This window comes from Lathamus discolor, chromosome 1 (assembly GCF_037157495.1).
Source record: "Lathamus discolor isolate bLatDis1 chromosome 1, bLatDis1.hap1, whole genome shotgun sequence".
NCBI classification, from domain to species: domain Eukaryota; kingdom Metazoa; phylum Chordata; class Aves; order Psittaciformes; family Psittacidae; genus Lathamus; species Lathamus discolor.
This window is the reverse complement of record NC_088884.1, coordinates 30,267,924-30,281,161: the sequence shown is the minus strand read 5'-3', so window position 1 is coordinate 30,281,161 and position 13,238 is coordinate 30,267,924. Positions and strand designations below refer to the sequence as shown.

Genomic DNA, 13,238 nt, shown 5'->3' with positions numbered 1-13,238 from the left:
CTTTTCCCACTATTAAATTATTTTTCATAAAGAAATAAGAGCTGATATTTTCAAAAAGTTAGCTATCATCTAGAATTCACACAACTGAATCTTGAGAGAAGCTTTTCTTGCCATCATTTGCAGACGAGAAATTTACAGGTTTTGTTGTATTATATTCAATCCTCACAGAAACAGATATGTAACAGATATATAGCATATGTACAGTTTAGATAAAGAAACACTTTATTTAAACAACCAACATTTTGGAGCATAGAAGAAAAGAACAGGAGCATGAAAACGTGCATGCTTATCCTTTGGGGAATAAAAAAATATAAATTGTATTCCCAGTCCACTTAAAATCTTGTCAGGAATGAAAAAAAAAAGAGAATAGAAACACATTTCTTCCAGTGTTTTATTTACCATTCACAATATAAATCTAAATTCTTAAGTCCATTACTTCTTTTGAATTACTGATGTTGAAAGATAAACTATAGGTGTCTGGAAAATTATAGCTGTCTATCTCTCTACATTTCCTCCCTACACCAAGTCCTTAAGACATCTATCATACCTGTTGCCTACAGTAAGAAAAAGAATTTTATGCGGACAACCAAGAAACATTTTATGCAAATGATATTTCAAAATCACACCATGCAGGAAAATGCCCTGACAGAGCAGTATCTCTGCTATAATAGCTCACACTTCTTGGGAATTTGTTTAAAACTACAATACAATGTATGACTTTATATTGACCTGTATTTGGTTTATATAATAAACAGTTCCGGGAATGAAGACTGCTTTATGTTCCTGACCAAACAAGAGGCTACATATTTTTACTAATAAAACACTGCTTATTGGATCCAGTGACAAGCAGCTACCAAACACAAAGCTTTAAGGTCTTTGAGGTCTCGACCTAAGCAGATCTTACCCTTTAGTTAAGCAGGAAACAAAGTGGAGTTTCTATTTGCAGAAGATACCCTGCGACCCTGACTTATGGAATACATCAAGTGGTTTACAGAAACCACCAAACCACAGGCCTGTAATTCCATGCCTTAGTTTTAATACAGTTCTAATACAGATGTGACAGCCTTCAACTTTATAAAAAACCTATACATTTTAGAACTGTCTGCTGATTTATATTACAGAAGCAACAAGCTGCTGCTTTTAAAGTGCTAAATACTGTAAATGGATGAATGACTACAAGTTATATCTGCTCCAATTTGTCAGGTAGTTAAAATGAATAAAATTCATTTTTCATAAGTAATCACAAGCATTCAGCACCCATGCTTGGGGTAAGAGAAACATTTGGAATGCTTTGCTTGAAAGTAAACATTTATCTTAATTTGCTCTGAGTTAACTGGGCTGAAATATTACATTATTTGCTACTGAAATAAAATAGAATAAATTAGTTTTGCCAGTTTACGTTACCAGCATGCTGATCTTCCATCAGTCCCAATTTAAACCATTCTACAATAAATCCAGATGACACAGGTTAATATACATGAATTGATTTCCCCTGTTCCTGTCTGTTCCCTTCCAGAACTGAACTGAGATACTAATTTAATACTTAATTCTTCTGATTCAGCAACTATTTACATAATTGAACCTCTCTAGGTATTTAATGTTTTTCTTACTACAAGCATTGTTCAAGGACTTTTTGTTTTCCGAGTGATACTAATTTTCATGTAACACATTAAGTATTCTTTACTAATGTAGAATAGTTTTTTAATCCAAATATTAATCTGAAAGTAAAATTTTACTATATAGAGTGTTTTGTGCAATTTCTTAAAAGAGATTTTCGTGCTAATTTTTGTTCTTATGGAATTGATGAAGTATGCCAATACCACTTTTGTGACAGTAAATTAAAATGCATTATCTATGTATGTCTGTATGTCAAATTTACTAACTCATGAGCTGTAGGAAATTCTGAGCTAGTGCTATTTCCAGTAAGCATAATATGAAGTTACTTAACTAAGTGGCTAATTATTTTTAAATTGAAATAGAACTTATTTGACTATAACCTGTGAAACAGAATGAAGAATGTTCAGTGATTATTGTTCAGTATGTTGAATGGTCAGTAATTATGAACATCTTTGTCTGAAAAAATATCAAAGCAGTATGCCCCCTGATTACTGCGAGAAACGTACAGAGTGATTACCCAGGGTCATTAGGCTTTTAATCTTCAACCACTTCCATGTTTTCTTAAATAATCAATTTCACCTCTTTTAAAATAAACTTAATTTGAACTGCTGGCCTGAAATCTAAGTCCGTGTCTTTTGCAGGTTTACAATGTACATACAGTTACACATCACTAATATGATGGTGTTCAGGTTCTTTTTAAGATAATCAATTACATTCAACCAAGTGAGAGCTAGTACAATAAAGATTCCTCAAACCTGTGTCCTTTCTCAGACCTCTTGTATGCCTGAAATTTATTTCTACGTTCATCTCTCAGCACAATAAATGCTATTATAAATATCTGCAAATTTTGATGCCTTTAGGCCGCCAAGATTATCACAGGGGAAAAAAAAACCAAAACAAAACCAAAAATCACAAACCCTAGTGTTCTACTACTACACTGATTTAATCATTCCTGTGATCTAAATTCCTATTATTTTTCCTGCAGTCTGCCTGTTTATTCCACTTGAGCATGTATCATCAAATGTTCCACTGCCGACTTTTTTTCCATCTTAATTTTAAAACTACAGTTCTTGTCTCTGAGGGTCACAAGCTTAAGATTTAAGATCTCAACTGCACTTTTACAGAGGAAATTATGCATTTTAGTTCCTTAATATAGCTTCTAACTTGAATCTGTTCTAGCCAACCAATTCTTGTCATTTGCATGCTCTATAGTTCACTTCTGCCTTGCTTCCCACCTTTGCTTTCTCATTTCTGAGGCTATCTTCCCAAGGAAAGAGGTATGCATGACTTACTAATTATTAGACAAATACAGGCTCTCTATTCTTAAAGATCCTGTGATACTATTACAGACCCAATTTAAATATGCAGTATAACTTATGTTCATTATGAGTTATGCTATGACTTTTTTGTGTAGAAAAAGTTCTAAAACCAGGAAAAATACAGAACCTCATCTAAAGCCAGTAAAGCAACAGAAAGAATCTACCACTATCAACAGATTCTGAATGAGGTCTACACAGAAATATTGTGAAAACTGCTCTATGCTGCACATACTTCATACACAAATTATCCATAACAATTATTCACACCCTTTTAACAGGAATGAAATAGGAACATTAGAATTGTATTACTTACAATGTATAATGTTTGATCTTGAAGTTCTTGAGTCGCAACAGCTTGTTTAAACAGGCGTACAAAGTCATTGAAAGCATCACAATGCACTTGAGAAGTCTGCTCCACCTCAGGAGAACAACTCTGCAACTGCATGAGAATTTCTTCTAAGAGAAGTCGTGAAGTAAAGCATTCCACACAGTTCACAAACACATGAGGAAGCTGAAAAGGATAAAAAATGAGACAACTTACAAAACAATTTAGCGTTTTCAGTGTGAATACTCCAGAATAATATTCTCTTCCAGATGAGACAATACAAGAAACCACACCCTGTCAATAGAGTATACAACATAGACCAAAGAACCTTGCGAAAAAAGCACAATTACTTATGGACCTAGTAAAAAATATTACTATATCAGAAAGTGAAGACGGATCTGATGAATCCTCATGCGAAACACAGTTTATCTTCTAATTACACTCAAAAACTGAAACACAGTCTATCTTCTATGTGTAAAGCTTGTGAGCAATGCTTAAAAAGAAAACAGTTAGAAAAATAGCATTTAGTTCAAAGAGAAGTTAGACAACTATAACACATTGCAGTATTGTAAAACAGTCCATTAAAAATTACAGTGTCTAGATAACATGAACTTCTCAAACTTATAAAGACAATAATCCAGGAACACACTCCCCAAAATATACTTGTAAGTACCAATTTAGTAATATTGAAAAGGCCATTTGTCCGTAAATAGAAGACACTACAGACTACGTAACACTACCAGTATTCAAACCTGCATAAGGCAAAAAATTTTCTAGCAACTCTGTTTTTAAGAAATAGATTGTTTGCACAGCTCTATACTCTCTGGTAAGGCATATGCTCTTCTTTCACACTGAACACTAAAACCTCTGGAAAACATTAGTCATTGGGATACATATGCATTACTTGCAAAATTAAATTTCTGACACAGGAATGTGTGTGTCTATAAAAACAACAAAAAGATCTAAGTACTTCACTACAATCTTTTTACTTAAATCACAATATATGACATATGATTCAGCAGATGTGAGAAAGTGTGGGTATACGCTGGCAATCCAGCCGAGCAGCATGCAGTAAAAAGCTGTCTTATGATTTTGAACACTATTAAAAGAAAGTGGCTACACCCCCAAAAACACCTATTCAAAGTGCTGCACTGCCACAGCAGGAGAAAAGCTGGGTGCCTGAGATGTGATTCACAACACCACATTATGTAGGAGACATTTATACTTGGCAACAGCCAGTTCTATAGAAGCAGTTGCTGCTTAAATCCTATTCACTTCCAGCATCCAGACGTATGTTTCAATATGTTGCAAGTGGGCTGCACAGTATTAGCAGCATTGCACTAAAAGGTTACTGCATGAAAGAGGATCATGAGCACTGTCTTCCAGCTTTCTCCCTTTACAGAATTTTTAATGAAGGTGGACGTTTGCATAATACCCAGTCCTGCAGGTAGGCATTAACAGGTTTAGATGGAAACTTCTGTGATGACACCTTTCACCCTCAGGGGACTTTAAAGGATGTTTTGGGAAAAATAGGACAAGGAAAAGAACTAGAATGAGTAATACACATTTGCTAACAGAAAAAGAAAGGCCACAAAAGCAGCAAGAACCTAGTGCTTAAAAGTCTTCTACCAACACTGACCAGAAAGAAACTAAAATGGACTTCAGGCAGCAATCTATCATTCTTCAGAATAATTCTTTATGTAAGAAACATGCATTCAGCCACAACGACCCACTACTTCTATGTAGTTGAGATTCTCACATGACATTCAAAATAACATGGTTTTAAAATAAAAGAGGGGAGATTCAGGCTGGATGTGAGGAAGCAATGTTTTACCATGAGGGTGGTAAAGTACTGGAACAGGCTGCCCAAAGAGGTGGTGAATGCACCATACTGGGAGACATTCAAGGCCAGGCTGGATGTAGTTCTGGGCAACCTGATCTAGTTGAGGAAGTCCCTGCTCACTGCAGAAGCATTGCTCTAGATGACCTTTAAAGAGCCCTTCCAACCCAAACTATTCTATAATTCTATGATTCTCTGCCTGCTGCCCCTGCAACTGAAATAAATCTGTTCATGACAAAGTTCCTACTTCAGGTTAGCAACATAGAGCAACTACAGTATTAATCATCAAGGATAATCCAACCCCCAGTGAACAGCCTTACAGCAATTTTCTTCCTTAACAGTTGAGGGGAAAAGAGTCTGTAGTCCCAACTTCCCAGGAATGTAAGGCTCTGAAATCAAAACTGAACAATGAACTTCCAGTAGTTTGCACTTCACATATTCCAATGTCATTTGTCTTACCAGTCCTGCTTGACCTACTTCTTTCTTACTCCTACACTGTTTTCTAAGAGCAGGAATCCAAAGGAAGTTCATGTTAGAAAGCAAAGCTGAAAAAGAATACACAACCCTAACATTTCTGGAAGTGAAGCTCATACAGGAGGAAACAGCAACACCACTGGCATGGGAGAATAAGATCCATCCCACCAGCAAAACACTTGGCAATGCCAGGCTTAGTAAAGATAAACACACCTAAGAGAATTGATTTTATTACATTAGAACCTGTGAATGGTATACTGATTATTATGGTTTTTAACTTATAACACATATCAAACTATGTTTAGAGGACCTAGAATAAATTAAAGTACACAAAATTTGTATTTCCAAACAGATTCTGAAAATACAACACTAAAAAGGGCTATCACTACACTTTTCCCATTTAGAGCTGATTTACTGTGCAAGAGGAATTAGATAAATTGTTCCTATGCAGTATTGCTCCAACATTTTAGAACTCCTGCATTGTTTCTTTTCCAAAGTTTCAGATTTTCCTGCTTCTGTAAGAGGGCTGATTCAATCTAACCAGATCTACTGCAATGAATACAACATTCACCTCAAGTATGCAAAAACATCTACCAGTATAAGAAAGAATGGCATTTGCCCAGAACTCAGCCACTGATTTTCACCATTTCATAGAACCACAAAATGGTTTGGGTTGGAAGTGACCTTAAAGATCATCTAGTTCCAACGCACCCTCCACTAGACCAGGTTGCTCAAAGCCCCATCCAACCTGCTCTGGAACGCTTCCACGGATGAGGCAACCACAACTTCTCTGGGCAACCTGTTCCACTTTCTCACCACATTCATAGCAAAGAACTTCTTCCTAATATCTAACCTAAATCTCCCCTCTTTCTGTTTAAACCGATTCCCCCTTGTCCTATTCCATACCTGCCCTTGTAAAGGTCCCTTTCAGGGTCTCTTGTAGGACCCCTGTAGGTACTGGAAGACTACTATGAGATTTTCCTGGAGCATTCTCTTCTCTGCCTGAACAACCCTAACTCTCTCAGCCCATCTCCACAGGAGAGGTGCCCAAGCCCTCTGATCGTCTTCCTGGCCCTCCTCTGGAATCGCTTTTTTTTTCCTCCAGCAAACATGTACAGCTTGTATGTTCACTTTGAATGCTTTTAACAACTTAATAAAGTTTAAGCTCCTAGGCTGACATTAGTGAAAACTCTTCTCACTCTTTTTCATATACTCTCATTCTTTTTATATAAAAGTAAAATTAGTTTCAAGGAGAACTACATGAATATTCAAAAAAAAAAAAAAATGTAAGCGACTCTCAGATTGAACTGGAATCATCCTAAGAGTTAGTTATTTGTCTCTGGAGCTGTTTAAGATTAAGTCAAGGGAATGAGCATAACAAAATTTAGTTCCTTTTCTTCTTTTTTAAACTTCCATAGAAAAGTTATTATGATTTATACTATACTTCATATGCACAACTTGATTTTATCCTAATTGTACTAGTGAGAGAAGCAACACATTCATCACACAGTAAACGAAGGAGAAGAATAAAGGCAGAAATTACTGAGGAAAACCCATTTCAAGAAAGTAGAAGCTAGTTTGAGGGACCACCTGTTACAAATAAATTCTATGTTCAATAATCATTATGAACATTCTTACCTGTAAGGTACTTAGAAGAGTTTGCATAACATAAGTCTTTCCACTAGATGTATGTCCATAGATAAAGATCGATGGAAAACTAAAATGGTGACGCTAGAGAGAAAAAAAAAAAAAAACACAACAGTTTTTGTTGCTTCAATTTTTTTCATTCAACAGATAGAAGACTTATCAATGACGTTTCCCTTCAAAAGAAAAATTATCTTCTAAATTGAGACATTAAATATAAAATACACCAATTATTATAGAATCAACATGATCAAGTTTTGTGTTTCATCTTCACTGAAATGCTGGAAGGGTTATGTCCCAAGAATCAAGTATCACATAAAGCTACCAGTGAAACTGCTACAACAGGAGGATATATTTTCCATGAGAAAAAAAACCAAAACAAACACAACACAGAAAAAAAATCACATACCAAGACAGAGAAGCAGTGGGCTCTTAATTCAAATTAGTTAGCTAAGTGAAACAAAATCTTGGCAAGCACAAACTGCAGGCTTTACACTGTCCTAACTTCTGCAAATGCTACAAACTGCTTTTCTTTCCATCAGCACTAAACAGAAAAGACAAAACGGTTTGGTGGAGGAGATGGTACAGGAGCTCACTCTCCTCTGACAAGGAAGTATTTGATATAATACATCTATTTATCTAATGGTACTGATGCTGTATTTTTCAGGGATTTATTTTTTTTTTTTAAGATGTGAGGAAAATAATTAACTTGTTCTTTTTATTTCATTGTGAACAGGTATTTTTTGTGGTTTTCTCATTTCTAAGACTCTCGTACACGGACTTACAAAATTAATACAAAAAATAAAGACCTTTTATGAAAACCAATAATATTCAACTAATTCAAGATAAAGGCACTCTTGCGCAAGATAAGCAGATACTCTTAACCTCCATATTTAACAAGAATGTATCTGTTTCTTAAGAGGACTTGTTGTCACTGTGTTTGAAATACATAAATTTGAATGCTCTAGTTTGTGTAATTATTATTATCTATAAATAAAGGCAGAACCAGGAACAGATACTAATTTCCATTTGTAACTGAATGTCAACTGCTTGTAAGTTTGCAGATGAAAATCCCTATTACCTTTTAACACAACTTTGCCAGGCAGTAACAGGATCAGTTAACAAGCCAGTGATTTCCAAATCTTATAGCCAGCAACAGAACTAATTAGAATTGGACCAATTTCATGTACTTAGAATTTAGGTGTACAGATAACTGAATTAATAGGTGAAAACTAAACACAATTCCTACACTGCCACTGAAAAAGGAAAAAAGAATACCCCAGAACATTAGACCAGAGAAGGAGACAGAGTCCTTCCTGGTGCTATCTGGCAAAGATGGAACAAAGTCTTGGAGAAGTCACGCTTCAGATACAGAAGACACAAATACCTGTAAGTTTGTTTGCGTCCTTCCAGCTGCAAAACAGCTTTCAAACTTCAAATTCACTAGAATCTATCTGCTCGACAAAGAGGCAACTAAAGTATTTTCATAATGACATCACAAAAATGCTCTTGATTTTCTACTCTCCCTTCTGAGACAGCAGAATGTATTTGTTCTGTTCAAACCTATAATACAAAAAACATTACCTCTCCAAATATTGACAGCAAGAGGGACACTTGGGATTCTCGACAAGGCACCAGACTTTCCAACTGAAGCAGTGTAGCTGCCGGGTACGCTGGATGTTCAAGGTTAGGCATTTTGATGTTCCTGGAGTCAGTCATCTGAACATGCATGTCCCATCTGAAGTACAGAGACAAGAAATAAAGTGATCTGTAAAATAAAATGTTTTAATTATCATTTGCTGTCACACACATAAAGGAGAAAAATGAAGAGGAATTGACATGATATCTAAACAGGCAGTCTAGCACAGGATAATGGTATAATTATTATAGACTTCATCAAAACTGAAATTTACTGTGTAAGGCATTATAGAGACATTTTCATACCTGAAAGAATTAAAAAAAAATCAAATAAAAAGAGAAAGGCACCCAGGGTATGAGCAAATCAACGTAACGAAGAATTGTCCTAGTTTAGTTAACTGGAAAAAATACACTATTTAGTTCTGGCTTTATCTACATTTAGAAGTAGCAGGGGAATAAACTGAGTTAAGTGGATTAATCACAGATCATCACCTCCATGGACAGCCAATAAACTATAATTTACAAGTAAGAGAGAAGATGCAGAGCATAAGGAAAGATGAGGATGACAAAATAGTAGCTCTTCAGATGTTAACAGGAATGTTCACCCCAGGTTAAAAGCAGCAGAGGCATACAAAAAAAATCCAACTGATGGTAAAGACTGGAAATACTCCTTAAAAATAGCAGTAGTCCAAACCAGGTAAAGCTGTAATATTAATTATAGTCTAGCTTTTAGACAAGTACTAGTCAAGAAAGACTAGTTTGGGTTTTGAATGCCCAAACACTGGGAAAGCTGGATTTTAGTGAGAGTATGGAAAAGCAACTCAGTCAAAGATACTACTTTGTCTGCAGCACTAAAACTGCTGGAAAGACGGTACATTTGTCTGTAGTGATAAGGACAACATGCAGAGAGAGAAATGAAGTGATGTCAAGAGCTGGATTCTGACTTTGACAAATGTAACATTACTTGACAGCCAAAAATTAAAATTTGGAAATTTAGGTAGGTGCCATAAGGATATCTCATCAGCTGACAGGCACATCTGTACACTATGAAAACAAAGATAACGAAGCACTCCAAACATATTTAAGTATTTGCAGCCAAGTAAGTTATGCTGGGCATAAGTACAATGCCACATCAGAAAAGATTAGGTTAGCAAAAGGAGATCAGAAATAGCATGGGAAACGGAAAACAAACTGTCTTGAAGGAAAAAAGCATTATTTGGTTGCATGGACAGGGGAGATAGTGGGTGACAAGGAGATTCACAAATACAAATGTATTTATGGAAATACTTTGCAATAACATTCATTCCAGGACCAATCTCTACTAAGTATTTCCATAAATAAATTTAGGGAAAGATGGTTTTCCTTTCATATTTTCAGTGTCTTCTGAAGTAAAAAACTGGAATTGAGAACAATCAATAGAAAAACAAGTGGAATTAATGGGGGGGAAAAAAAGGATAACCCCGATAACAGAAGTAATGCCAATATAACGAAATTCAATACTTTAAATTACACATATCTGTAAGTAATCGTATCACACTTATCAAGAACTACAGTTAGATATCAAGAAACTGTAAGACTGAAACAATTCAAAAATAAACAAATTGCTCATGTAGTAAGTATAAGAAATCAAAGTAATGCAACTGCTGAAAAAACAAACACATAATCATATGTATTAAGGCAAATTACTTCCCATACAGACAACCATACAAATAGCATTGGCCCATTTTATCAGACCAGCAAGATCGGCTTTGAAGAGGTCTGCCCCCCATCCACTGTATCTATTCAGATGTTTATCCAGAATGGAATAAAGATTTAAAAATATAAAATAAAATAAAATACCTTGATTAAAATTGCTCTCTAAAAATGAGGTAGGAATAAATATCAAGCATGAAAAGAAAAAACTTTAAACAGCAGCCTCCAAACCAGGGGACAAACAAGGAGGGAAGGGGTTTTAAAGAATGCTGAAGTTTGCATGGATGTAAGAGAAGATCTCTCTTTTGTTCCCCTGACTACATGAGAACACAGCTAGACTTGGTACCCTAAACACATCTAAGGCCATAAGGTACTTCAGCTTCTCCACCCAGCTTCACTCCAGGAAAGCACAAATCACCTGTTGATCACATCATTGTCTGCCAGACCTGTTTGCTCCTCAAGCATCCCAGCACATCAACTTATACTAAATGTACTTGAGCCACTGGATGAAAACCTACATCTTTACTGACTTTACGCAGGTCTTTTAATCTTCAACCAGTTCCCATCCTAAAGTTGAAAAAAAAAAAAAAAAAAAAAAAAAGATGCTTAGAGCAACACGCTCACAAAACAATTAGCTTAAATTAAATGTCAATGCTGACACAAGGATTAGCATCATCAGGATGTTCCTGACCAGGGAAAGTTGTACCGCGTGTGTGTGACTCTAGCCAGATGAGGAGGGACAAACAAGTACTTTGCAGCTGACTCTTAAGTCACAACACCAAAAGCACAAGTTAGATTTCAAGGCTGGATTTGTTGATTTAGGAGCACTTCTCAGTCCATCAGTCCTAACACACCCACATTTGGCATGTCTTTCTACACTTTAGCACGAGAGCTGACAGAACTGAAGACTTGCGTGCTTCTGCTTCCCCTTCGGCCCAAAAAGCACCCGCGCCCCGAGGACACGGCCCGGGCACAGGGGTGCCCTGGCCGAGAAGGAACGACGACCCCGCGCCACGAAGCCCGGGTTAACGGCTGGGTTCAGCCAGGCGCTGGTGGGGCCGAGAGTGGGCTCGGCTCAGGCAGCAGACCGAGCGGCGGGGGGCCGGGACCCCGCATGGCCCTACACCGACTCCCCGCAGAAAGCAGCAGGAGCAGGTCAGCCCCGCCACATCACTCCGCTCCCCGCCTAAGCGCCAGGCCATGCCAAACCAACCCCGCTCCCCCCCCGGAGACTCACCCCAACTCCCCGCTCCCGCCGCTGCCTTCTGCACATGCGCACAGCACCCACAGCGCCGCCGGTCCCGCTCAGTGCGCAGGTGCACAGCCTGCACGCATGCGCCGTAGCGGCGTGATGCTCCCCGCCCCTGGTGTGTGTCTGGAGGCGCGGGAGCGGGCGGAGGCGGCGTGAGGGGAGGTTGCTGGCCGGTCTGTGCCGGGGGATCGGCTCGTCCTGGGGATGTGTGTGAGCCTACGGGGAGAGTCCGTTGTAGCCCATGCCCCTGGACAGAGGTGGCTTTGGAGACGTGTTAGAAGCTGCTTGGCAGCAGTGAGGAGGGTGTAAGGAAGTTTGTACCCTTGGGTAGGAGAGCGGTGCTGGTGTCGCGGGATCAGGCCTAGGCCTGGGGCCTAGAGGCAGAATGAAGTCGCGGGTGTGTATGTGGTTGGGGTAATGGTTAGTTTAATGCGAGTCACATCGTTTACGGGCACACAGACAAGTGTCGGGGCTCTCTTGTAGCTGGATGTGCAGTTGAGGGTCAGCTTCCAGGTGCACCCCGTGAGGGGACAGCGGAGTCAGCCACATGAGGGGTCCGGACGCATCGCGTGTCTTCTGTTCACACCTGGAAAGCAGATCTGACAAATAGAGAAGAGACAAAGAGAAAATAGCCTTGAAGTTGTGCACATAACTTGGATTTGTTAATACAGAACAGAACTCAAAGTCTGTGGAGATGCTGCTTTGCAGACAGCACTCTAAAACTGCACAGTGAATTCAAATTACAGTTGGAGTGATACTGTGCATGAGCATTGCATATCGTATTAGAGGGATGAATATGACAACTGCATAGTGGGTTATTAAAGCTAAAGTAATTCTCTCCCTCCATAGTCTGAGCAGGCAGAAATAAGTAACTAAAGCTTGTGTGAACCAAGCATGATTTCTTTTTAATAGTCAGGTTTTTGTGTATATATATGTCTGCATGCAGAATCATCATAGCTTGTCCTGAACAGAATTTCAGATCTATATATATATATTATGAATTAATGGACCAAAACATCATGATTGGAATTGGGAAAAGAGAAGCAGAAATGCATACAACTGATTTCCAGTCATATGTACCAATTTTTATACAGTCTTATTTTTGAAATAGCCTGTTATTTATCACAGCTTTGCCAAAGCAATAATAATATGAAATTGTTTTTAATGTTACTGGATTTGCATATATTTGGGCATAAGTATCACTAATTCTGTCCTTGTTAAAAGATCTTAATTTCAAATAATAGATGCATTTTAAAGCACCGTATCAAGGAATATGCTTCCCAACAGAGGGAAATGCTTTTTATTTGCTCTTGAAACCATGGAATCTGTTGGTGTGGGTTCCTCTGTATGCCAATAGTCCATGTTTCAGAAAAAAACAAGTATAACTGAAAGGAGTCTCAAAAAGTCCACATTTGTATAGTGTTACATGGAAGCTGA

The 13,238-nt window shown here is 37.8% G+C and overlaps 1 protein-coding gene across 4 annotated transcripts in view; it reads right to left on the bottom strand.

The window, feature by feature from the left end:
- Positions 1-11,842, bottom strand: part of ORC5 (origin recognition complex subunit 5) — a 72,967-nt gene extending 61,125 nt beyond the window's left edge. For 2 of the 4 annotated variants that reach the window (XR_010609909.1, XM_065666426.1), the window contains exons 1-4: positions 10,968-11,033; positions 8,804-8,957; positions 7,214-7,306; positions 3,250-3,447 (exon numbers count right to left, since the gene is read on the bottom strand). Coding sequence is in view for 3 of the 4 variants with exons in the window: in XM_065666426.1 (XP_065522498.1) it covers positions 3,250-3,447; positions 7,214-7,306; positions 8,804-8,957; positions 10,968-11,014 (492 nt within the window). In the remaining variant the exon portion in view is untranslated. Of the gene's footprint in view, positions 1-3,249; positions 3,448-7,213; positions 7,307-8,803; positions 8,958-10,967; positions 11,034-11,067; positions 11,117-11,786 lie in introns of those variants that run through there. The other 2 variants (XM_065666440.1, XM_065666450.1) reach the window with 2 other exon arrangements.
- Between the last annotated feature and the right edge of the window lie 1,396 nt (positions 11,843-13,238).